Source organism: Gordionus sp. m RMFG-2023, chromosome 3, assembly GCF_954871325.1.
Source record: "Gordionus sp. m RMFG-2023 chromosome 3, tfGorSpeb1-WG-v2, whole genome shotgun sequence".
Taxonomy (NCBI): Eukaryota; Metazoa; Nematomorpha; class Gordioida; order Chordodea; family Parachordodidae; genus Gordionus; species Gordionus sp. m RMFG-2023.
Window position 1 is genome coordinate 12124257 of NC_088777.1, and position 27897 is coordinate 12152153.

Here is a 27897-nt window from a genome sequence, read left to right on the forward strand (position 1 = left end):
CCTAGAGGCTTAACACATTCCGCGGTATTCTATACATTTTAATTTTAAGAAGCTGAAAATACACCTTTTAAAATTAAAAGTGCTATAACATGCCTTAATAGTTTTCTTAAATCATAAACTACTATAATGGGCACGTGTAAACTTATAAAATCTAATAAAAGTTTATGAATTGTAACTTAGCTCTCTTCTGAGCACGTAAGATTTAAATAATAATCTTTTATTATTAAATTTTTGAGTAAATATTTATGATGTACTTATGGTTAGAAAAAATTTGTTCTTATTAAAAAAAATAAGTTGTTAAAATTTGAAACGTAAAGCTATTATTTAACAATTTGTTTTTATTCTAGATAATTTGTCATCAAATGCTTAAACATTATTGAACACAAAATACTTTAAATATGTCTTTTTTCTCTTCCACCTGTTGTATGTTCATAACCTAATAACAATATACTAATACAATTCAGGATATGTTGATAAAATTAAAATATATTCCATAGTTTATAATAAACATTTATATATCAGATAAGATAAGATATACTAGGTATTTTATTTATGTTTATCAGCATTTAAATAAGGATCATCTACATTATACTAAGCCTGATACTACACATTATCACCTTCTGCTTAAAAAAATTATAGATAGCTTACCCCAACCTTGTTTCATTTGTTTACCCCTTCTCTATTTTAATCTAATGATAAATAGCCTTCATAATTCCCTCCTCTCCCCTTAAATTCCAATGTATATCTTATGTTTGACCTAAACCTCCCCGTGATAGAAAAGTACGAACCAAATTAAATTAACTAATAACTATTCGATCATAATAAAATATTATGAAAATATTCCTGTAATTTTAGAGGACTGTTATCAAGCTATTTACATCTGGGTTTTTCAAATTTTGGGGCTATGGAGCTAGAAAATATAGTAGCAAATACTGTATATCTTAAGGCCAGAGAAAGTAAGCATAATTTAAATTAATATATTATTTAAAAAATTAATCGTATAATAAATGTAGTGATTCAGTATACCTTATGTATTTGGTTTTAGTTTGATAAGTTATAACTATGCTATTTGTCATCGTTTTATATTATAGTTAAATTATATTACTATTTAAACAAATTCTTGAAATAAATTTCACATCTCTAAGCACTAATCTGCTTTGTTTAGATAAACTAGTTCTAAACAAAGGAAATTTTTACCCACAATGACAACTTTTAAGAAATTCTAATATAATTAATCTTTTAAAAGGTGTTTATTTCATTTTAAAAGGGGTGGGGGAGGATATTTGTTTCTAATCTAAAAATGTAAGGGAGATTTTCTATGCCAAAGACCTAAGCCCAGTTATGATTTAAAAAAATATATTTTCAAGTCTGGCTAGGATTTTCAATATTCTTTATTTTAAAGCCTAGTTTGCACGGTTTATGATATTTTTTTGGCAGAGCCCTGATTTTTATTTTTGATCATCATTTTTAACTCATTCTGGGCTGCTACTAAAGGTCTTTTTTATATATAATATAAGAATAATAACATATAATATTGGTAAAAAGATGAATTTTTTTACTGTTGTTCTTGATTATTTTATTATAATTTATGTCAGATATATGCAGAACACATGTAAAGCCTAACTTGTTTTATTTTTTTTGATAAATATCTCCTTTTTTTTATAAAACTCTGTTTAGACCAATTTACAAAAATTTTAATTTTATCAATTTATCTTTTGAAACACATATATGAAGTGGATAATATTTATCTTAGTGTTGATATTTTTCCTTTAAAAAATAATTTGCCAAATATAGCCATAATTATTTAAAATAACTAAATCTTAAAAATCCTAAGCCAAGTTGTAAATAAAATGATCAAAAATATGGGCCAAGGAAAAAAATGAACTTAACTAAGATACTCAGTGTAAAATGCAAATATGTGGAAAGGCTTGAAAATAAAATATTTTCAAATCAGGGCTGGGCCTAAGATTTTGATCTTTGCAGGTTCCTATTTTATATAATCATTCTATATAAAATAAATAACTATTTTATAAAAAAGAAAATAAAACTTTTTCCTTGATTTTATTGTGTATCCTTAATAATACATTTGATGCATTAATCTGAAATAAATTTAGCCCATCTTTAATTCACGAATTATATTTAAAAATTCATTGTTTTTTTAATTTTTGGAATGACCAGTGATAATTTTACCATTGTTTTATTTTAAGAATTTATTATGATTTTATTATAATAATAACATCTTGTTTAATTTGCAAGTTTGAGCCCAGCCAAGTCTTGAGCTTGGGTCAAGTTTAGACTTTGAAGACTGGTGGGTCAGGCTGTAAAAGATCCTGACTCAAAGCCCAACCCAACCTGATAAATAAATATTTAAATACAAATATTCTCAATATTGCAAATATCCTCTAATTATTTTAATTCATAAAAATTTTAGTCAGAATAACTGATATTGATATGTCTTTTTTTAATATGTTTATTATTATATTTTTTGATATTTTTTCTCTATGTAAACAATTATATCATCTTTTTGACATCAATTATGCAAATTATTTTTATATAATCACAATAATTTTTAAATTTGATTGTATTTTAACTTTACTTTTTATTTATATTAAAACAGAAAAAAATTTATGTATACAATTAAATAAAAGCAACTTTATATAAAAATATATTAGATTAAGAGGATTGTATACTTTTGTTTATTTAAAGTGAATGTGAATAAATAGATACACATAATTTTTAATTGTTTCTATATTATATTTGATCCCAAATTAGAATTTTTTTTTAGTTAGGCTCTGGTTGGATTGGACCTAAAGATGAGTGCTAAGATCGGGTTCGGACATAAAATTTAAATCCGAGCTCGGATGGGGCTCAGGACGCGAAATTACTTTGCAGGGCATCATTCATCAAATACACTTTCTTAATTGGATTTTTTATTTTTTTATAACCAAGGAAATCAGTTTATTTTTTATCCAATCTTTGCACATTCCTTTTTCTTAGATAAATATAATATGGCTCGAATTTTTTATGGATAATTAGACCTATGCGCCAATATATTATCTCACGGGTGACACATTTGCATTTTTAAGCCGACTCGATAAAACAACATACATAACAGACAGTGTAATATTATTTATCAGAAGGGAATACTCTAATGAATACACATAAATCTAAATTTAAATGTACTAATTGAATTTACAAATTTATATTAGAAGATATATAACTGTAGTTATCAGGTATATATAATTATTTCTAAGTTATCTGGAGATAATGGAAATTTTTTAAAATTTAATATCAAACCAGCAACATGGGAAAATACGTTCACTCAGAGTATTGGTAGCTGAAATGGAAAGTATTTTCCTAGCAAGTATTTCTAAATTGGGTGATTCTAGCTCTTTGCATTTCCAAAATACCATCACGTCAGTTTCAATTTGGGCTTGCTGTTCTATAAACAAATAACATTCTTGCTCTTGTTAGAGATAATCTCAATATTGAAATCAGAATGTTTTTGGGCTAATTTATGAAGATATTAATTTTTGACACTATTATCCACAGAAACATTGTTATCTTGTTGATATTAAAAAAAATTTCAATTGTTCAAATAAAAATATGCTTTGGCGTTAGATTTTCATTCTCTTTATATTTGGTTATTATTTTTAGTCGTTGAAATTGAGGATCGAGAAGGCTTGCTAATACCAATTTACAAAAAAAAAATTAAATGATTAGAATAAATACTTGAAGTTCGGTTATTGATCTATGGTCCAGTTTCTCCATCATATTTTGCTTAAACAATTTAATACTTTGACTGTATGATTCATTAGGAACCAATTGATTTTCAATTTTACTACGGAGTAGTAGTTAATTGATTAGAGCTTTATTGAGCTGATAGAAAAGTAACGGACTCTCTGAACAAGCTTAAGAACTTTAAAAGTTCTTCTAACAGATCCCATTCATGAGTAAAAAAGCTTCGAAATTTTCTCTCTGATTTTTATTTAGAACCATGCGTAAGAAATATAAAGGATATTGGATATAATACTAGTATAAGTTTTTATTTGTGATAAATATTTTTATGTCAAGTTTTTGCGTTCTATAGGATAATAAATAATTGGTGGCAGCGAGGCGCAAAGGCCTTTGCATAGTATATAACATACTGCTTTGTACTCCTATGTAATATTTATGTGTTTTATCATCTTCTCCATAAAATATATACATATCTTATATGTTGGGAAATCGGTATTTCAGGATTTCTATCTTTAGTATTTGTCGAAGACGATTTAATACTTCTTATATGCAAACATTCATTTATATTATAAAAAATTAGAAAAATTGTCTCCATATAAATTTCTTTAATTTAAGGGAATTATGAACTAAATTAAATCTTTTTCTTCGAAATTAAATGAACCTTGACAATATCCACTATTTACATAAAGATTCTTTAAATTCGCCAAAACTCTATTTTGAAGTGTAATATTTATTTATCCTTATTTAAACAAAAGCGTCTTCTACATTTCAATAATTGAATCTAATTAATAATATTGCCGCCGATGTTGATCAAAAACTACCACAGTAAACTTGTTGATTTTTGAAACTCAAACATCCATCTTAAAAAAGATAAATAAAGAAAAGAAAGAAAAAATGAAAATCCTAATACCTGATTATAATATATGTTAAAATTTTTAAAAAGTGGGTAGCTATTGAGCCAATATATTTATTATATTATATATTAACCCTGACCCTCTATGACCTTTTAACTCTAACCTCTTTCTCGTAACACCAAAATATTAGTAAAATATTTTATATTATTTTATTTTAAAAAAAATTCTCTTGATCCAATTCAAATAAATCAAAACAAAACTAATACAAACTTGCATTGTTCACTTTGTTTTTTTTAAAAAAAATTGCTAGTTATTATTATTTTATAGGTGATATAAATGTTACATTTTATTTCTCAAAATCGTATTACCGCTTGGCTAAAACTATATTACCGCGTTCTACCCTTTGAGAAATTCAGCATTTGGTAGTCATTATTAATAATTTTGTTTCATGCAATTGTTTCTTTATATGATTATTCTTTAAAGTATCTATAACTATATATGAAAATACATTGAAATTGAGAGTATTGTGTATTAATGCACTTTCTCGTATCGTTTTATTTTATAATAAATTATGTCCTTTATATTAACTTACAACTGACCTTTGGGGAGGGTGTCTTTATCCTCTATTTGTCGATCCTTTTACGTTTTATACAAGAATTAACATGGTTGGTTTTAGTTCTAAGTAAGCAATCATTAATTTATATCTTTCAAATTATAATAAGAAATATGCAGTTATATTAATCGAAATGGGAAGTATAAAAATAATTTGGTAGGAATTGTAAATTTATAAAACTTTTAAAAGATTTAATGGAAGATTTTGGACATGTATCATAATTTTATAAAGTCAAGAAAATATTGAGATTATTTGAAATATATTTAGAAAATAGCCTTTTGAATTATAAGTTATTACATTTGTTTAAACGAATTGACTCGATTCATATTCCTTTTTGAATAGGGCCTATTTTAAAATATGCAAATTATTCAGAATTATTAACAAACTAAAGGCAGAAGATTAGAATAAATTTTTAATTCGCAAGCGCTCTTTTTACGGCTTGTCATCTTCTACTTTTAAACGTTATACTTTCGAATGTTAGAAAGGTCTGGCCTTTATTCGTTATTTTTTCAATATTTACTTTTTGAAGAAAAAAAAAGATTATTAACCTATAAATTATATAAAAATTTTATTTTAATAAATTTAGGTACCATAAAATATAAGAATAGTAATAAATTAATTTACCTATTAAACTAATAAGATTAAATATTAATTTATATACGACCTTGATTAAGTATTACAATCTGAAAATAAAAATAATGAGTTTGATTAGAGATCTAATTTATTTTTTCATAATATAAAAAACTAAATTTTTTATTGATATAAAAAAATTGCTTACATGAAATGTAGTCAGCCCGATGATATAAGTGAATTACGATAGAAGAAGATGAGTTATATTTAATGATATTAAAGAATGTAATTTTCATATCTAGTGTTGTTTAACTCCCCAATTTGGGGCAATTTTAAAAAAAGGCCCTATTAAGAATTAAGCCAAAGTAATATTATGTAGGTCTTGATATTTTGCTCATAGTTGGTAAAAAGGTTTGGACCTATATTTCCCAAATCTCGAGGCTTACATAATATTTGGCTATTTTAAACGGGCCGTTTAAATCATACCCTTTTAATTAGAATATAAAGATGTAATGATGCTATTTATTATAATGACTTTTTTAAACTGTTCATTTTCCGATTTGTTTATCATTATATCAAGAGATTTAGAATTCGAAAGCGAATTTTTAAAGAATGTTATATATAATAGATATGAAAATAATTTCTACGTCTTTCTCTATTGAAAATATGACGCAAATTTTTAAAAATGCTCTCCTGCTTCCCGTAATTTTGGAAAAATGGGATATGTCACTACAATACTCAGCCGATTATTTTATAAAAAAAAGTGGTAATTTAAATAATTACCTCACGCTACAAAAAAATAGCGTAGCGCACTATTTTTTTTGTCCAGTGGCGAGCTACTTTTAAAAATGGCTTATCAACAATACATATAAGCCAACTCCTACTTGATTAATAGCCAATAAGTAACTAAATACCCATAAAAACATTTCGCGCTTATGATTTAAGAACCTTTATGAATAAATTATTATTGAATTTTTTCACGGTAATGGATTCGCGATAACTATTTCTTTATAATCTATTCTCTTCATTAATTAGGTTTCATGATAATGGGTTGGCAATATTGTCTTCTCTATGAAAGTTTCAGAGAAATAAAATATTGATATATATTTCTCAATTCGATTTATAATAAAATTAGGCCAGGCTATATATTTACTAGATTACAGGGCCGTTGCCATGGTAAAGCCCAAGGGTTCAGCCACCCTCCAAAAAAATCCCCCCCCTTTCTAAAAAAAAATATGTAGTTATTAAATTTTAATTTCATTAACGATAATGAAAATGAAAATGCAACAAATTTTTGGAAAAATATTATTTATTTAATATACAAATAAATAAAAAAAGTGTAAACCTGAGCTTAATAATTCCTTATATTTTTTGTGGAGAAATACAAGGGAATTTAATAGGAATTATTAATTTGCAATATCTTTTTGCAGAGCATTACTAATTGTATTTTAAAGCAACTTAATAAATTAAATATTAAATCATCGAATATAATAAGCCAGGTATATAATGTGCGAATGTCATGTCTGGCCGAAAAGGAGTAGTATAAACCCTGTTTCAAATGAAAATTAATTTAAAAAGTGCCTTATATTAGTGAAAATTTTTTAAAAAATGTTTTGCCGGCCTTGCTTGAACCCGAAATTTTTTAGAAAAAATTTGCCAGCCCGACCCGGCCCAAATTTATTTAAATGTAGAAATTAATTTTTATAATTACTGAAAATAAAATATATATGGCGTTTAGATTCTTTAAATAAAACCAATTTTTATTTTACATAAAAAATTTAACATAAAATTGATAAATTTAAATATATTTAACATTCAAGGTCCGACCCGGCCTGTATTTTTTAAAATATATAAGACCCGACCCAGCCCGAACTCGATTTTTTTTAAAAACGGGCTTCGGGCCGGGTACGGGCTCGGCCTATGCCTTATATTAGCGATCTGCAAAAATAGGCTCGGCCCAAACGGGTTTCTGGCCTAGCCGGCCTATTTTTTTAAAAAAAATCGGGTTGGGCTAGGACATGCATGTTATCATTTTTATATTAAAAATAGCTTATTTCTTTTTTTTTTCTTTAAAGTTACTAAAGTTTTCTAATTTAGTTTTTTTTATTTAGGCCACAGTCTTAAATAAAATATAAAATTAAAATCAGATATTTTTTAGCGACGAAAGGCAATTCTGCAACAGAGACAGGAAAATCCTCTTCCCGGGATCCCTGATTTTCTCTCTTAACTTAATGCAAAATATAATGTTTACCTATTCCATAAATAATAAATCGCATATTTTGTAGAATTAATTATTTTATATTATATATTGCACGCAAATTATAATAGTTGTGAATTAAATATTAATTTTATTAATCATAAATTGCTCACGATATGATTAGATCATAAATAAAATATAAGACTTACTCTAAATTATAATTAAATCATACGACTAAATTAATAAATTGTACAAAATTTGTATATATTTATATATATATATATAATAAAATTATAATAATGAACTCTTTATAGGGAATTGCTCTAATTATAAAAATATAAAAATATTTAAAAGATTAATTTTTTAAATATAATTAGGGGCGTCAACGCGGAGGGAAGGAATACTCAACGCGAATCAATTTAATTTTTAAACACAGCCAACCATTATATTTTTCTATTTGAATCGAAGTATCGTTTTTTTTGAAGCATGCTTTAAATGATTGTAGTTATTGTTTAAAATGCTACATTAGCATAACTAAATCTATCTAATCCCCAAACATCTAAGGAACCTTGCTTGGGAAGACTTAATATACCGCCATGGGTTAGCTCCTCCATACATAGCTAGGCCAAGGCTAAAAATGATGACATCGTATCAATAATATTTAAGTATTCTTCATGTCGCTTCCCATCATTGGTTAAAACCTTATTTTAAATTTTACTATTTCGCTGTAATTGTAAATTCAAATTAGCATATTTCGGGAGATGAGCGAAGATGGAAATTTGTATGTTTTTTTACTAACTTTTAGATAAAATCTTCCCTCTCTACCGCTGGGAAATATAGCGGTGTCACTGCGCTTGGCAGCTCTCTATATAATATAAAATATTTTTTAGGGCTATCTGATTTATTTGAATTTTATTTTATCTAATTATATTAATAAGTAGTATATCGAGAACCTCCTCAGATTCCTCGCCACTGTGGATAGGGGGAAACAATTATTGCAATTACAAAGGCCTCAAAAGCCCCAAATTATAAAACGAGGCCCAATAAAAATTGTTTTTTTTTGCTTGGGGCTCCAAAAATTGCGATACCCTATTATAAACTCAAGTAAGCTGACAAGATTAAAAATTTGAATATTTTTATAAATATTTGAATATTTTTATAAATATTTTAAAAATATAAATACCTCCTCTTTACCAATAATTATTCTCCCAGCTTGTTTATGATTTTGATTGAGACCTGTGCCAAAACTTAAAACGAATAAAATAAAAAATAGATTTGTATAATGATGTAATTTGGTAATAATAAATTACATGTCATAACATTAATTACAACCTTCTTTCATTGAGTGATTGGGGGGGGGGGGGGGGGGTACTTTTAAAATTTAATTCTTTTATTGTTTTACTACACCCATCCATGACCAAGTGATTTCTGGTTTATGATATCGGACTCAACCTAGTGCCTTCGTTAATACATATTAAATTAAATAATAAGTGGGGGAGAGGGGGGGGGAATCAAATAATTTAACAATTTTCTATAAATATTTATTAACCATTCCCTACTTCCTCCTATACTGCCGAAACTTGATTAAAATTAAATTAATTAAACAATTAGTACCATGAAAGATCCATTTCTTAATAATATAACCATTTTATCAATGGAAAAAAATTTATTTAAACAATTAAATATTGATGAAATTATAAATTCTTTCGCCCTAATTTGTCTAAATTATGAATTCTCGCCCTAATTTGTCTAAATTATTAATTCTTTCGCCCTAATTTGTCTAAATTATTAATTTAAAAATAATATTATATATTAAAGATTGATGCAATAAAAAATATTTTTGAAATTTATGGGTTTCAAAAAATAATTAACTATTTTATCGAAGGGTGGAGGGGAGGGGATATTCTGCTTCCATCGCTCAGAAAGTGTAGGGACCACTGGACACTCATTTAACTTGCATTGAAATTTGAATATCTTCTAATCCAGAACAGCCCTGGCTTTTCAGATCAGACTGGAAACCCGACTGGATATCTGAAATCCCTTGGAATTAGGACCAATATCGATCTGATACTATAATTCTATCTACCCATTGGTTCCATCCAACCTAATCCTCATGATCCTTGAGAAAAGAGAAACATGACGTAAAACTTTTTTCGGGTGATTACTTATATGCCTGATATTTGGGGAAACGTAGATAAGCTTCAGAAATATCAAAATAAGATTTTTTTATAAAAAATATTTTCTTAGAAAAAAAATGATCTCCTTTTTTAAAAAAAAAATCCTCAAGTTTAAAATTTAAATGAATTATGTAGAATATTAATGTTAAATGGTGATTCGCTCATTTTTAAATATATTTTTAAAGAAATATTTATAATAAAATTATATTTTCTAGTTCATGAATCATGATTAAAATTAATAATAGTGTGAATATAAATCCTCAAAATATATCTACAAAATCTATATAAAAATTCTTGTCCTTCAGGATGAGGCTGCTAATAAATCTTATGTAATTTGTCTTGTAAGTGGTCAGGGTGGTGGAAATAATGGGGAATTGCGCAAATTAACAAAAAAAAAATTATTCGCTAAAATAAATTTAAAAAATGTATTTTGCGAAATACAAAGTTTTTTTACGAATTTGCATGATTTTATAGTTTGCAAAGAAAAGGGATGAAAAAGCACAATTTGAACTGAGTTTAACTCATTTTAAATAAAGGTAACAGGATTGCAAATGGCAAAATTCGGAAGCCTGCCAGGTTGGAATTTTGTACCCTACCCGTTCCAATATTTTGTTAAGGTTGCTCAGCAGGTTATTTTTTAAACCTCAAATATATCCTATGAAAAAATAACCAATATGAGGATTTCGCTTTCATTTTTTTATTATCATAATAGCAATACACACAAAATATAGGAAAAAGTAAAAAGAAATCATATGGTTATAGTATCAAGTCAAATATATTATTTTAACAAAATTAGACCTTTAGAATCATTTTTTTTCTATTCTTTATTAAGCACCGCGGGCATCTCTACCTTTTACATTCCTTGTCCAGTCTAAATAATTTTTTTCAACCTGACCTGCATTGCAGATCTCCCTGTGATTTAACATTATATGCGCATCTCTGGTTTATTTCTTTCTATACAATCATATCAGCTATGGCAGGCGCGTACGCAGGAATTTGGTCTGGGGGGGGGGGGGATAATAAAATTTTTTAAGAAATATTATTGTTTATCAAGCATAAATTTATTAGGACTAATAACTATTTCTAATACACAATTTTAAATTAATGTGAATTATAAAAAAATTATATGTAAAGAATCACTTAAATGATCCAAAATAGAAATTTGAATTTTTTGAGCCTTTATACAAAAAGTTTCTTAGGAATAATTGCATTTTGTATGTTATATATTTACAATGTAAAATTCAATCTTCGTTGTGATTGAGCTAATTTTTCAATTATCTCATCCTTGCTTGTCGTCGAATGCCTATGAATATTCACATCCAAACCTTTCAATCTACTTTCAGATGTTGTACTTCTTGGTATGTTTTTCAGAGACTTGCAGGCCCAGCTCCCAAGCCGTACAATATTTTAATTTTTTTACATATACCCGGGCCGGGCCCGAAATTTTTTTAAAAAAACACCCAAGCCGGGCTTGAATTATTTTTAAAAAAACACCCAATCCGGGCTGTATTTTTTAAAACAGCTTATATTTGAAATCGTTATTATTAGCTATAAAAATCAAAAATAAGTATAATTTATTTTTTAAAAAATCAAGGCCGGGCCTGAAAATTTTATTTTAAAAAAAGCCGAGTCGGGCCTAAAAATTTTTTTTAAAAAAAGCCGGGCCGGGCCTGAAAATTTTTAAAAAAAACCCAGGCCGTGCCGTAAAAAATCTTTTAAAAAAATCCGGGCCGTGCCCTGCAAATGGTACTTCTGCAGGCCTCTGTTATTCTTCTTAAAAAAGAGAATGTTCTCTCCTTAGTTTACTAATGGGAAGAGTTTATAAACCTTTTTAATACATTGGGAATTTAATCTAAAATATGTTTGAAATAATGCAGAGCATCCATAGCTGGGACTATATCAACCATAGTTAATCTTATAAACATAGTTATTCAGCTAGTAAGGCATCATAAGATACTTTAACATCTTCATAATAAAAATCTAACAAATATTTTTTTTTCTATCACCATCTGAAAAAGATTGGGAAGGCTTTTGTGGAAGTAATATTTGCAGATTAGTAAGTGCTGCAGGATGAATTAAAAATTCATTTATTTGGGTTATAAATGTATCTGTATTTAAGATATACTCTTCTACTGATCCTATATTAATGTTTTAACGATGAGCCTGCCTTGTTATAAGTTGAGGGAGACAAATATTAAATAAAATATAAAATATGAAATTCTTCATCAACATTAGCCCTAATTTCCTTGAGTTCTGATAAAATGCTCTCCGCTATTCTCATCTTCTTAATCAAGTCAATGTCATGTTTTTGAAAAGTAATACTTAAAATAATTGTATAATTAAATAATACATTCTAATGAGAAATAAAATTTGGAATAAGCATTGAATCCAATAATTTTCTCCCTTCTGAGGAAATATTTCTTTCAGGCCATTGTGATATTTCAGTAATAGCAAATAATTGGCTCTTCTAACTCCTTAAAAGCTGTTACTGCTTGATGGCAGAGACTCTATCTCGTTGGACAAGATTGCAATTTCTTTTTCCCTGATGGACAAGAAGTTTCATAAATAATTATTATTTGACTATAAATTTGAAAATGGTAGATAAATGTTACGCCACTAAAATTTGAAAATAATAAGTAAATATTACGCCGGAAAACTTAAAATCGAAATTAATTGATAAAATAACTTAGTAGATAAATGTGATAATAAATGTAATTAAATATTTAATATGAGATAGGAATAAATATTAACAAATATAATTAATATAAACAATAATATTTTTGAAAAATATATCCGGCATCTGCATTTTTTGGCTTTGGGGGGGGGGGGGGATTTGTCCCCCTGCCCCCCCCCCGCTGCGTACGCGCCTGAGCTATGGCGTTAAATTTAAAATTCTTATTTTATAAAAGTTGAAAAAATTTATAAAATTTTAAAATAAGTTCTTTAATGCAGTCTTATATCCAGGATTGATTCCTGTGGAGACCTGCAAAATATGTTTTTCTTTGTCTCGAGCTTACCCGATGTCTGATGGCAAAAATTTCGGTTGGAAAATGAAATTAGAAAATATTTCCCAATTTTTTTAAAATTTATATTTACTTTTCTTTTTATTTAGCATGAAATATGATATGAAAGTGAATATAAATTAAATATTTTTTACCTCCTGATGTTTTAAATTATAATAGTAATATTCATTCATGCAAAAAGTATATATAACATTAATATTTTTTTCGGACGACGGACCCTGCTTATATATTATTGTTGATGCCACGGCCTGCCTCTGCAATACTCTAGACTTAATAAATATTCTAGAATCATATAATTCCAATATCTAATCAGCGATTTTCATTTCCTTTTAATTTAAAATCATGTTTCAATATCTTCATAACTATTTTTTATAGAACAAAATAAAATTTAATAAATTTCATATTTAGGAATACGAATATGAGATATAATTGGTTTTTTTATCTTTTCCAAAAAGTAATTTTAAAAATAAGCGAAATAATATCCATATGATGGCTTAATATAGTAACAAAATCGTAATTTTATTTTTTTTCCCTCGTTTAAACCATTATAATTGAACTATTTTATGATTGCATATACATGGATAAGAAACGCCTAAAAATAAATATTTTTTTGTAGGTTTCTTTAACTTTTAATCCCTCAGTAGACCAACCCGAATAAACTAAGAAAAGTTCCAGAAAAGAGGGTTCCTCTAAAATTCTTTCTTAATTTTTATAGTTAAATTTCTAGAAAACTACAAAAATATTTAAAAATTCTTCCACATTTTTTTATTTTTTTGGTTCTCGGAATACTAAGGAATCAAATATGAATATATTTTTTATGGTAAATATAGATTCTAAACATCACGGTTCTTCTCCCCTACATGCATTATGGATGTAATTACTTTATTTTACAACACGAATATTATTTTGATTAACTTTAATTTTGTCCTTTAACGCTTATTTTCCCATTTTCTAAGCGCATTTATTTTGTAATTTTCATTTTAGCTTACTTCTGACTTTTTTTTAATCACCCCCTCCCCCCCCACCATCAACTTTTTCTTTCTTCCCCCTCCTTTTAATTTAATTTTATCCTTTTTCATTTACTTTTGTATGTTCCCCACCTATCTTTTGAATACTGAAAATTTTCAAAAATTATGCTTCGAGGAGGGCATTATAAATTATTTGGAGAAATTAGGCTACCAAATTCTACTCAGTTATGCTTTCGATTTTATCCAAAGGGACAACTTCGCGTCTTATATCAAATTCGTTTCATCTTTTTTAAAATTCAATAAATTTATATTATTTTCTTTCTTTCAAAAATTAAATAATAAAGGTGAAATGTCGAAAAAGGGTGGGAGAAGCAAAAAATGGAAGAAAATGCTGGAGTTACCACCCGTTAAAACTATCGGCCATATCAAAGAAGAAATACGTATGTATATATATAAAGGATCAAAATACTTTTCTATTATAAACAATATTTTCCTGTAAAATTTTTGACAGTTTTTTAAAAAAAATAATGAAGTGTTCGTTAATTTTTTATTGACACGGTTCTCGTATTATATGAAAATATTTCTCTTGCCACTTTCTATGAATTCAAGTGAGACCTGTTACGATTTTTTAATTTTATTTTATTCTTTTCATTTAGAGTAGTTTTCATTAATATCTCGATTAAAGTTCGAAAAATGAAATATATTATAATTTACGAGAAGGCAAAATTTGTCTTTTAAAATTATATATATTTTTTTTAAATCATTAAATAGGTCTGACCGGGTTATGTTAGACTAAAATAAATATATTCCGGGTTTGTAGTCTATTTTTTAGCCCCAGCCCTGATTTGGAAAAACGTGTCATTTTACGGCCTGGTTCTATTATTTTTTATATCTTATATAGTAAAGTCAGGCAGATTTGTGAATAAAAAGTTTTTAATTATAATAATTAATTAAATATTAATTAACTTCTCGTTCTTATTTTTCTATTAATTATAATAATATCTTAATCAAATTTTTTAAAAATAAAATATCGTTTCTTAGAATTTAGATTTAAAAGTCAAATAATTTTATAAAATTATAAATAATAAAATTTGACAACTACTAAACAAATCATTATCAATTATTTTATAGTAATTTTAAATTTTACTAATAATAAAATATTATATCCCAAAATCTCTCATTATAATAATAAACAAATAAAATTAAAATTAATTCAAAATACAGGTATAAATGTTAATATATTTCGATAAATCGATAAATTAGAAAATTTTAATATAATTTTTTTTAAAAAAAACATACTCAATACATTTTACATCGCTTTCCTTTTATATCATAAATGAAAAATAAAAACTTTGTAATTTTTTAAAAGTAGAGGTCAGCACGACCCGGCCTGAATACATAAATAAAGATGCCGGGCAACTTATACAAAATATTCCTGCCTGTCTCAAAATTTGCCGGTCAATTCGGGGTAAAAAAATTGTGACTTGTCGGACCGGAAATTTTCTATTTTTCAGAGTTGTTTTAAAGCATAATCATTGTCACGTCCCTAGCTCCTATTTTTTGTAAGCGTGTTTTTACCTCACCCTAATAGGCCTATTCAAAATCGAATAATGCATTATTGATATTAGATTCGTTTTAAACCAGGGATGTGATTTCAAATAGGGTTCAGAAATTTCAAATTCTATTTAGCAGAAATTTTGACAACAGGAACTTAATCAATACCTATTTTCCCTACAGCGGTTTTAACCCTTCCCATGTTTATATTACACTGGGTTTGATGGGCTGTTCATAAATCGGTCACTGGTGTTGTCAAAATTAACCAAACAATTTTAAATTTCTAAACCCTAATTAAACGAAGAGTAATTATTTATACGAATATTAAAACTTTATTATTCACGCGAATGCGACTAGTAATTTATTTATTTCGTTTAAATGAATCGTATATACAAATAATGTCATTCGTATTTGTTTTTGAAAAAGCCTTGCTTCTTAGAGACGACCTGATCTAAAGCACTAGTATCATTTGTTTCTCTCCCCCTTCCTTTTTTTTTGTCAATTCCAAATCTAGGATTTGATCTTCTGTTTTATTTTGTATTCTTAATTCTCCGTGGATTGATATAGGAAATAGGGGAACCGAAAATAATCGTTAATTATTTTATTAAAATTACATTACATCTAATATATTTCATTCTTCTTTAGTATTTCGAAAATAAAAAAGTAAGAAAATAATAGATTTATAATTTAATACCTTTATTTTGAAAAGGAATTGGAGGGGGGGGGGGGATAAATTATTATAATCTTTTTAACTAGCTCTAATTATAGTTAATAAATTTTCCCTCTCTTCTCTTATTAAGCGCGCAAATTAATTGGGGAATTATTTTAATTTTTTTTATAAATAAATTCCGATAATTGAATTTTTTTATAATCCTTCAAAAATCTCTCATTACCTGCCTTCTGATAACATTTTTTTACCTTAAAATTTTTTTATTAACCATTTTTAAAAAAAAATTATATATTTATCCACTTCTTCCACAAATACCAAAATTAATGTAGTTGAGAGGTCTTGTCCTAATAAGGGATTTCTCTTTAGCGATAAACAGCGTGGTTTGTATTGTTTTAATTATAACATCAAAATATTGTACATGTACAAGGTTGCAAATCTACCACATTGACGAAGAGACTGCGACAATTTTTTTTTAAGTCGAAATCTACCATAATTTTACCAAATTTATTAAATTTTAGAAATATACCATAAAATCTAGCACATTCTATAAAAAATAATACGCAAGTCATGTTTTTTATATTTTTATAAAAATAGAAATTTCTAAATAAAGAAATTCAATTCCCTCTTTAATTGAATCCTCTGTTTTTTATGTTTTATCTGATAACCAATAAATAATCGGGAATTTATATAATTCGCGGCTATACCACAATATTTATATAAATTTTAAAATAATAAAACAATCGTCATTTTCAAGAACACCCCTCCCCCCCCCCCATTCCCCCCACAGGGAGAAGTTTTTTATAAAATTTTTATTAACAATCTTAAATTATTTGGAATCAAAATATGATTTAATAACCCTATTCATTAAACTACTATGGCGCTTGATAAAACCTTCAATGGATGGTTCAAATTTAATTGAATCTTTTAAAGATCAGAATATCGATTTTGATTTTACATTTGAAAAAATGATATATTTATAATATAATACATATCGTTTGAAAATAAAAGAAATGAAAGAAAAAGAAAAATGGATGGAGTTTTTTTTAACTGGATATGCAATTATATTTTTTAGTAACTTCATTCTAATACCTCTTCAGAGCGCCTTTTTTAGCCTGAAGAGAACTTCGTGGAAACTATTGGATTGTATTCAGCAGTTAAATATCTTTATTACAAATATTTAAATTCTAGGTTATCTTTCCCTTCTAATATTTCATTTGTATATGCGATCAGCCCAAACATTATTTGCCCCTCCTATACATGACCTTAATAAATAGGGTGGGGGGGGGGGGGGCTTCGTCATAATCACCCCCTTTTGGGGGGTAGCCTCTACATTTCCCGGCCTTCTATCGGATATCCATAAATTTATCTCTTCTACTAGTATTAATTATATTTAAATATAAATGCACTTGGTCATCGAATAGATATCTGGATTGTGTTGAAACATAAATGGAATCTAATTACTGAACTAAAATGAAAATAACAATTCACTTGAGAATTTATAATTAATTTTTTTTAATGTCGCGTACAATAAAAAAATATTTTATAATTAGCAGAGACCTGCAGGCCCGGCCAGGCTACCCAGTTCGGGCCGTATTATGATTTTTTTTTAATATATCAAGCCCGGGCCGCCATTATTAGCTATAAAAATCAAAAATAAATAAAATATATTTGTAAAAAATTCGTGCCGGGTCTGAAATTTATTTTGAGCCGGGCCGGGCCGTGCAAATGATACTTAGGTCTCTGATAATTAGTTAATGTTTTTTCATAATTTAAAATGTTGAAAATGAGATGTTAAAAAGTTGTTTTTTTAAATGTGACATGAAAACATGATAATCACTACTAAATCATGAAATCTAGCAACCATCAATTCTTTGTACGTGTATACATCATATACAATGTATAAGATAGTTTGATGATTGATCTCTTATGGATCTTCTTCTTTTAAATAATAATCAAGATGAATTTTCCTTTTTTTTTAAATTAATATATTTTTTGGTATCCATTAAATGTCAATGTTTTTAATTGTAATTACATTGAGAATTTTTAAGATCTTTTTTAATTAGGGTACTATATTTTATTTTCTTAATCTTTCTTCCTTTTTTTTAAAAAAAACCTATGAAACCATTCAGACGCGTCATAATTAAAATTTGATTAAATATTCTTTCTTCGAATAATGTTTCAATAGCCCTCACCCTAGACTACATCTACAATAAACAGCCTATAGGCAAGATATTGTTCCGGCAATTTTGTAAAGTCGATCAAGTGACGAACATCAATGATCCAGCCGAAACAGCCAACACAACGACGGGTGATCCTAGAACGAGATACGTTAAGTTTTTAGACTCTAAGGTTGGTGCTGCAAGCTGCTTTTTAAAAAAAAATATATATTTAATATACTACCTTATACCCTTATTTAATGCCTTTCTAATATTTTTTTTTCTTGATAGAAGAAATGATCAATGATTTTTTCAGCAAAAATATTTTAAATTCGCGAATAATTCCTTCGATTTCTAATAAATATGATTACCTTTATATATTAGGATGAGTTCGATTTAGCTAACATCGAGGACAAATACTCGTTGGGCCTGAAAATTCTCGGCAAATACCTTGTGATTTCGGTTTGAAATTTTAATTTAAAAAAGAAAATTTTAGATTGTCTAGGAGATCAATTGTATTCTAATGTTTTTCCAAATTTCTTAGATTTTAATTTAATTTATTTTTTCCCATTAAAATATAGTCTTGTTAAGCGACTCGATATGAGCCGATTTTTAAAATGGCTAACTCAATATTTTACCCAAAAAAATATTACCTTAGCCTCGAGATTTGGCTAATATTTTCCTTAAACTTTTATATTAGAAAAATCTTCGAACTTAAGTATTATTTTTCAAGATAAAATTTTTAGTTAGCCATTTTGAAAAATCGGCTCAAATCGAGCTGTCTAACAACACTACATGAGTATTTCTTCATAATATAAAAAAAAACTAACATGTCATTGGTCGATTTTACTTTTTAAAAGGAAGATCAGATGGCTTTGAGTGAGAGTTTAATCTTTTTTACCAAGGTAAATTTTTTACAAATAATTCTGTGCCAAGGAATGGTCATGTTTCCTTGAATTAATCAAAATTATCAAGTAGCTTTTCTTGTCATTTTTTTATACAAACCTTTCTAATAATTTGAATGCAGATTTTTTTTTAGTACTGACATAATTTTAACGAATTTGCAAAGATATTTATTTTCTTTTATTTAAAGTCTTCTGATTACGTCTTCAAAACTGAAAACGGCTTAAACCCAGTCCAAAACGATCCTCCAAAGGAGCCGGTCCTTGAAAATATGGAATCCCTTAAAGAATTGACGTCGGATCAAATCGTGCAATTGCTTAATCACGGCTCTAAGTAAATAAATAATCAGGATAATAGATTCTTTTGGAACAACAATGTGGTGGTAATATGGGGTAAAAAAATAAAGAGAAAAAAAATGAAAGAATGAATATATTTAATGTTTTTTCCATAATAACCTTTTAAAAAATTAAAATTTTAGACTAGTATTCGAACGCTTATCACTGGCCCCGTTCCATCAATTTCTATTGAGCAAATATTTTGAGCGATATCTGCAATTTAAATATCTCGAAAAGTAATTTTTTTACGTTAATTTTTTATTTATTGCAAAAGCTATATTGTTGCCTGTAATCGCCAAAATACAGATGTGTGCTAGTGTTAGTTTATAAAAAATCAATAGTTATTAGCATTTTCCTGCTAAATCGGGAACTAGGGGAGACCGGGGAGCATGCGTTCCCTAAAAGTCAAACTTCAATAAAATTAAAACTACTTGATAATATTGAATAAATAATATCTCATTTTATTCCTCATATTTACTTTTATGCTATACATAAAAATAATTTTTTTAAAAAAATTATACTTTTTTTAACTATTAATTTTTCCGAAAAAAATATTTGGGAAAGGATGAGCTTTCCCGTCAGGCTCTTTTGAACTACATTATTTTAATATAAAAATGATATATATGTTCTTGCAACTACTTTATTGTTGAAAATAAGCCATAATGGAAAATATTTATAAAAAATTAGTGGAATATATTGACAAATTTAAACAAATACATAATGGATTAAAATTGCAATAGTATCCTTCCGAAAAAAAGAGCTTTCAAAGGTCCAAAAACATTTTAGATATTTCTTTCGCTTTCTTGAGTCTGTAGACAATTAAATCTTGTTGTTTCATTAATATTGATTAATCATTTTACTGTTGCATAACCTAAAGTTGTTTCTCCGTAACTACAAGCAAGGACGGATTTTCATATCTCATCATTTATTAGTTGTTTCTTTTTTCTAATATGCTTTCTTACCATATTCAAATTTCAAGCAAAATTAAATTTAAAACTCTTAAAAAACTCATATTAACCTTTGAGCCACAAACCCTCAGTACCATTAAAATTTAATTTTATGGTAGTTTAGACATATTTTTTGTTCAAGCAAAGAAATAGACAAATTTGCGATAGGAAAAATTTCCTTCACCCCTTCGGTTACGCACCTGGGGTAATATCTTAATGCTGTGAACCCGAATTAAGGTTTTGAAATTTTTAACTATATTTAGCAGAAATTTTTATAACAGGAACTTAATCGGAACCGATATTCTGGAAAGTCTCTTAACCCACCTGGTCTATATTACCCAGGGTTCGATAGGTTGCCTATAAATGGATTCCCGTTGATATGTGGTCTCAAAATGTTCAACGAAATTATTTCTGAACTCTAATTTTGGTTCATAGTCCTATTTTAAACACCAGGGCATTATCTGTAAATTTAATGGAAATAAATTTTACATTTAAAAAAGTAAAATTTTACAGCAATCATCACTTATTTTTTATATAATTTTATAAAAAATTATATTTTTGTAATTACTCATAAGGCGCCCAGTAGAACTCGCAGATTTTCGTATGTTTAGAGTGTTGGGCAAAGGTGGCTTCGGGGAAGTGAACGCGTGTCAACACAGATCTACGGGTAAAATGTACGCTTGCAAAACCATGCTCAAAAAAAGGATAAAGAAAAAGCACGCTCAACGCATGACACTTGACGAGAAAATGATACTGCAAAAGATCGATTCTAGATTTGTGGTACTTATTTATTATTCCTATTTTTCTTTTCGGGATGAATATTTTCATCGCAAATTTTTTGATAATATACTCATATAAATTATTGTCACACGTCTAAATAAATATCAATCCATGGCGTTAACGGCTCTGACCATATAGGGTTGCCTTAAAGATACCCTTTTTAATTCAGGGCTGTTTAAAAAATTTTTTTGATGAATTTAAGCTTAATTATAAAATACCATGCAATATTTTTAATTTTGTGCTACTTAGCAGCCCTCTGCCCCTCCCTTCTAACGCCAACATATAAAATACCCATAATATGTTTTTTAAGCATATCTTACGAAAAATCTATCTAATTTCCCTTCTTAAATCTTTTTTTAACATGTATTCTTATTTAGGTTAGTCTAGCATACGCTTTTCAAGCTAAAGATGCCCTCTGCCTAATCCTCAGCCTTATGAACGGTGGCGATCTTAAGTTTCATTTACAAACCATGATAGAGGTCAGAAGCTCTCAAAGTTTTTTACAGTCTATGGGGGAAAAGCTGACTCCTGTCACAAATCATGATAATGGCTTGGACAAAAATATGCTGAACCCAGAGGACGGTTAATATTATGTTCTTCTTTATCCTTATATATAAATTTGTTGGATATCTATTCTCTTTTTAATTATCAATTCATTTCTCCATTATCTGTCTATATTTTACAATATTATAAAAGCTCTAGCTACACCGGAACGTCGTTCTTTATCTTCCCTAAATTCTTTGCGTAAAAATTCCGTTATGAGCTCCATCTCTTCCTTCTTAAACCCTTCATCCCGGCATAGTTCCCTTCCTTCCAATGCCACCAAAAATGATCAAGTTGTCAAAGAAAACCACAAAGAAGGAAAATTAAACTCTAAAAAATCAAACGAATCTGTACCCAAATCCGGAAAATCTTCCACCATATCTAAGAATAGGGCTAACTATACATTTCCCGGCCCGGGGGGCTTTGATTTGGATCGGGCAAGGTTCTATGCCGCCGAAATTGCTTCCGGACTTATTCATATGCACAAAAACGGCATTTTGTACAGGTAGGCCCATCAAACCTTTTTAATTTTTTTAAATAAAAATATATATATATATGATAAAGATTTTTAATGACATAGTGGTGTTGGCATTTATAAAGAAATTTCTATATATTCATAAAATAAATAATTTTTCTAATGATTCCATCAGGTTCGTAACCGATCTTTTCACAAAATTGTGTGTGGGAAAGGGGGGGGGGTTAATGGAGGGATCGGATTTATTTTATTAAATTGCATATCTCGAACAAAATATTATTTCTATCTTTTTTATTACGCTAATTATACTTTTTAAATAAGAATTAGCAATGAACAGACTAATATTAATACTTGTGCATATTAATCAGTGACGAAGCGTCCATAGAAGCATGGGAAGTATTGCTTCCCTTCCAATTTTTCTTAAAAAAATATTAAACATAAATTATTGCAAATACAATTTTTATTACGTTAAAAAAATAGTATAATTTACTACTTTAAATAATATTATATTTACTCCTTCAAAAAAAGACTATTTTTACTACTTTTTTTAAAATATATAAAAGAAAAAAATCAAGTTATTACTATAAATATTTTTGGTGTATTTTTTAAAATTATTTTTGAAAAATAAGTATATGACAAATATAAACTTGCTTATTTTATTATTAAATAAAGCGGTAATCGTTTTGATGTGTTGTGTAATTATTAACAACAATAAGAACTTTATATCAAAAGACAAAAGACTTTGTTGCTACGAATGAAATGAAACCTCTGAATAATCAATATTTTAATATTAATATCTTAAAAAAGTTTTTTGATGCTTGGTATTCAGTTTTAATTCTTATAAATATAGCAAAAAATTACCAAGGATTTTTAATATAAATAATCTCTAATTTGTCAGCTTTGTTGTGACAATTTTGCATTGGTTTGTTTTTAAATGTCCAAAATATAATACTCTAATATGTAAAAAGAAATTATTGGCTTTGTAATACTTGTAATAAATAATCTTTTTTGCCCTTTCATTTTACATTATATCTATAATTTTTCAGAATGATAATTTTTTTTTTTAGTATTTTGTTTCAATTAGAATTTTCGAATTCTGCTTACCTATAAATCTTAATATTTTACAAGGATTTATTGATAAAAAATAAAATAATTAATCATTTTTAATAAATGACGACATTATAACATAATTTATGTGATATTTATATATTTTTTTAACTACAATTCACATTTGAGGATGTAAAGTGCATAAAATCACTTCATAATTTTTTTTGGTGGTCAGAAATTTTTCTATGCTATTCTATAGTTACGATGATTATCATAGTATTAACCCGCTCATAAAGTTCCTCGAGAGGGTACCATAAATTTGAAAAATTGAAACTTGACTGTATAAATTTTTTCTTCTATAATATATACCATATACAGAGATCTCAAACCAGAAAATATCCTTTTGGACCACGAAGGTAAGAATACAGCATTTAATACTTTTTAAATATATTTTTCCCCGGCAATTTGAATATACTAGGTTTTTGATCTAAATATTATGGACATCTAATTATTTGAATTAATAATTATACCATATTTTTCCCCTCAAATATTTTAGGTCACTTGCGGATATCGGACCTAGGATTGGCCGTTCATTCTAGCCCAGATCTCCCTGTCAAGGGTAAAGTGGGCACTGTGGGTTATATGGCCCCGGAAATATTGCTCGATCAGGAATATTCATTTCCCGTTGATTGGTGGAGTATGGGATGCCTGGTATACGAAATGATAGATGGAAAGGTGTTTTATGAAAATAGAATTCGTATTGTATTGATTAATTATTCCTTTTTACCGTCTTTATTTTTTAATTCTCCCCCTCCCCATTTTCGGTTTTGGTTTATTTGTGGAGCTGGCTCTCATATCCCTTTTCTATTTTTGACATATCTTTTTCAATTTTCTACATATTTTTTTAAAAAGTTAGCATTTCTTTCTTTCTATATTCTTAAGTTATATATTTATTTTTTTTAGTTCTTTTTTTTGTTTTTTTCCATCTTCTTTCTACTTTTAACAAAAAAAATATTGTTTTGCCATAATATAGTTATTTTTTTTAAAAAAAATATGATTTTATTTTTTACATGCTAAAAAAAATTTAATTTATGATTTTTATAAGGTTCTTTATAACAGAAAAATTATTTCACATTTTTATTAAAATTTATCGCGATTAATTTTAAAGTCCCCATTTAGAGGTTACAAGGAAAAGGCGAACAAGTCTGAAATCAATAAACGCAGCATCAGAGACCTCGAAATATATTTTAGCCACAGATTTGATCCGGAATCTAAAGATATATGCCAAAAGGTTAATTTTATTTAAATATTTTACAAAATCATTCTAAAATGATAGAAAGCTCTCCGTTTTTTCCCCGTCATACCCACTTTTCTGATGTATATTTATTGTCCTTCGATTCTTATAGTGTTCTTACATCACTTTTGGCCAAGATTTCCTTGACTTTTCATCAGTCCTATATGTTCCCTTGAAAATAAATTTTGGATAATAAATAAAATAATCCTTCTTATAATTGTAATTTGACTGGCAAGGTGTTTAAAAGAAAATCCCTCTACACTGTCTAAGGTTGATCAACGCGGATTAAAAAGTTAAGGCTAATCTTTTGTACCTTCCAAATTAAATCGTTTAATCTATATGTCAGAAATAGTGGTCATTATGCACGTGAAGGCGCTCTAATTTCATTATTTTTTTAAACGTATTTTATATAATTTTTTTTTAAATCGGAAAATTATATTATTTTAAAATATAACTTTAAAAGCTATTGAATAAAGCTCCGGAATCCAGACTTGGATCTAAAGATGAAACTGAAGAAATTATTAGCCACCCATTTTTCGCTTCACATCTTAATATGGCTAAATTACAAGCCGGAAAAATTACGCCTGACTTTGTGCCTGATGTATATTTTCTTAAAAATATTATTACAACTTTTGAACACATATTTTTCTCTTTAATATTGTAAGATTACCCTTTGTATATAGGTATGATTAAACCAATTGATGTTTGTGGTAAAATAAGTTGAAGTATCAGATGACTAACATGCAAGTTGTTTTAGTTTTTCAAAGTAATTATTTTTTAACATTGGGCCGGCAGGTCAAACAAAATTTTAGATAAATGAGCTGGCAGGCGGGTGATTTAAAAAAGTATTGATGAGCATGTTAAAAAAAATTAAAAACAACTAATTGCCGGGCTTGCTTGTTTAAACCACCCATTGTAGACTTCTAATTACTACCAAAAAATTCTACTAGATCCGCCGCTGCATTTCTATCTCTCAGTCCAGCTTCATCATTCCTTCTCTCATTCCTCCTGTTTTTTGCTAAATATTTGACAAAACCAATGGAGTATATACCCAACATACCCGTCTACATGAATGCTTGGGGTGAAAGACATTTGCCTCTGCATATATTTCTAGGGGGGGGGGGTATATTTATACATAGTCAGGTATTAAAAAATAATTTTAGAGGATATGGTAAATTAGAGGTTTGTCTCCAAAAAATTTTCTCTCGCTTGTGAAGTTGTTGAGTATACCCAATTCGTATATTTTACATTCTTAGCTTTATATTCTCTATCTTCCTATAATCCTATCTTTTTTTTTATTTATAGCCAAGAGCCGTATACTGTAAAGATATTTTGGATATAGACCAATTCTCCTCCGTTAAAGGTATAACTTTCGACGAAAATGACGCGCAATTCTATAAAAAATTTGACACCGGTGCTGTATCAGGTCCTTGGCAAGAAGAAGTTTGATTAATTTTTTCTTTGTAGTTTAGTGGCCATTTTACATAACATAAAACAATTTTCTAAGTTTTAAACAATTTTTTATATCGATCTTACGTCTCTAATACTTATAAAGTATAAATCACACTGTGGAACTGGAAGCTTGGAGTCACACTTTAATGTTATAAGCGACAGTTATAATAAAATAGTGTTGTTAAATGGCACCATTTAGCCAATTTTAAATTTAAATTCTAACCAAAATAATATTACGAAAGCCTCGAGATTTCGTCCAAACTTTTGTGCCATTTATGAGCAAAATCTCTAGGCTTGCATTATATTTATCTGAATAAAATATTGAGTTAGCGGTTTTAAAAATCGAACCGTTTCAACACTATAATAAAAGTGCAACTAATTTATATTATATTGTTCAAGATGTTGATTGGTGATTCATATAAGAGAGTTTATTTATTGTTTAAATATTTTGTATTTTTTTTCATCGCTTAATTCACCGGAGTTAGAACCTAAAACGATAGACCTTGCAAAAGACATATTTTTTGCATTTTCCCCAATCAGAAAATCAAAAATATATTTTAAAAAAATTGATAAGATAATATACAATATAAGCCTGATATGTTGATATCAATGTTAATATTTCCAAATCACACCCACCCCCTCCCCCTTCCTGGAAAAAAACATCTCCCAACCCAAATAAAAATTAATTATAATAACCCGACTAGATTAGGTTGAGTTTTTTTTACAGACAACCCAGTACCCCTAAAATATTTTAGGAACCAGAACCCTTTTTGATTCAGCATCCAAACTGTGACATTAATGTGATGTTTTTTTGTAAAACAAATACGCCACATTCCTCTCGAATTAATCTTATTAATTTATGTATACATTTTTTTAAGATGATAGAAACGCAATGTTTCCAAGAACTCAACATATATAGCACCAAAAATCCCGAATCAGCCGACCTCAATTCATCCGACGAGGAAATCTACAACGGCAAACGATGGTCGAAACGAAGCAAAATCGGAAATCGGGCCTTTCTGAGTCGAATTTTTAGTCGTCACAATAGAAAGCTTACCGTATCCAATAATAATCCTCCAAAAAACTCTGCCCTTAATAATACGAACAATGCAAGTACTACGATCGGTCACAGTGATGGCAATAGAGTATTCTGGAACAAATTCTTTAAATTTAATGTAAAGTATAGTATATTTTTTATTATTACAATTTTGTTTTTACAGATAATTTTATAATTTTTTCTTATTACTTTCATATGAAATTCGTAAATTTTGATATAAAGACTGATGGTTTGATTTAGATTTGAAATTTAATCCTTCCCTTACTCTTATTCACATAATATTAATGCGTAACAATTTAGATTTGTGCTGATGAAAGCTAATGTCCACAATTTATTTCTTGGTAATCACTCAGGGTATTGTTGTTTCCAATGAAGACATAAAAAACATGAAGCATCTATGCATCTTCAACAATATAATATTATATATAGAATATGATATCACAAATCTGTATATTTTTGTATATCCACTTTTTTTATACCTAAAACCTTACATGAACTCTCAAATATTATACGTGGTGCAATTACTTGTATAAATTTGTATTTA

The 27897-nt window shown here is 27.6% G+C and overlaps 1 protein-coding gene across 1 annotated transcript; it reads left to right on the plus strand.

Moving 5' to 3' along the window:
• The first annotated feature begins 864 nt into the window (after positions 1–864).
• On the plus strand, positions 865–27866 carry LOC135927580 (G protein-coupled receptor kinase 5-like). Its single transcript, XM_065463656.1, has 16 exons — positions 865–956; positions 14485–14580; positions 18550–18713; positions 18905–18982; positions 19614–19756; positions 19902–19994; positions 21281–21485; positions 21863–22067; positions 22182–22533; positions 23929–23966; positions 24107–24285; positions 24719–24841; positions 25308–25445; positions 26150–26287; positions 27175–27471; positions 27654–27866. The coding sequence occupies exons 1-16, from the start codon at positions 905–907 to the stop codon at positions 27672–27674; spliced, it is 2322 nt and encodes a 773-aa protein (XP_065319728.1). The 5' UTR covers positions 865–904; the 3' UTR covers positions 27675–27866.
• Positions 27867–27897: the final 31 nt, after the last annotated feature.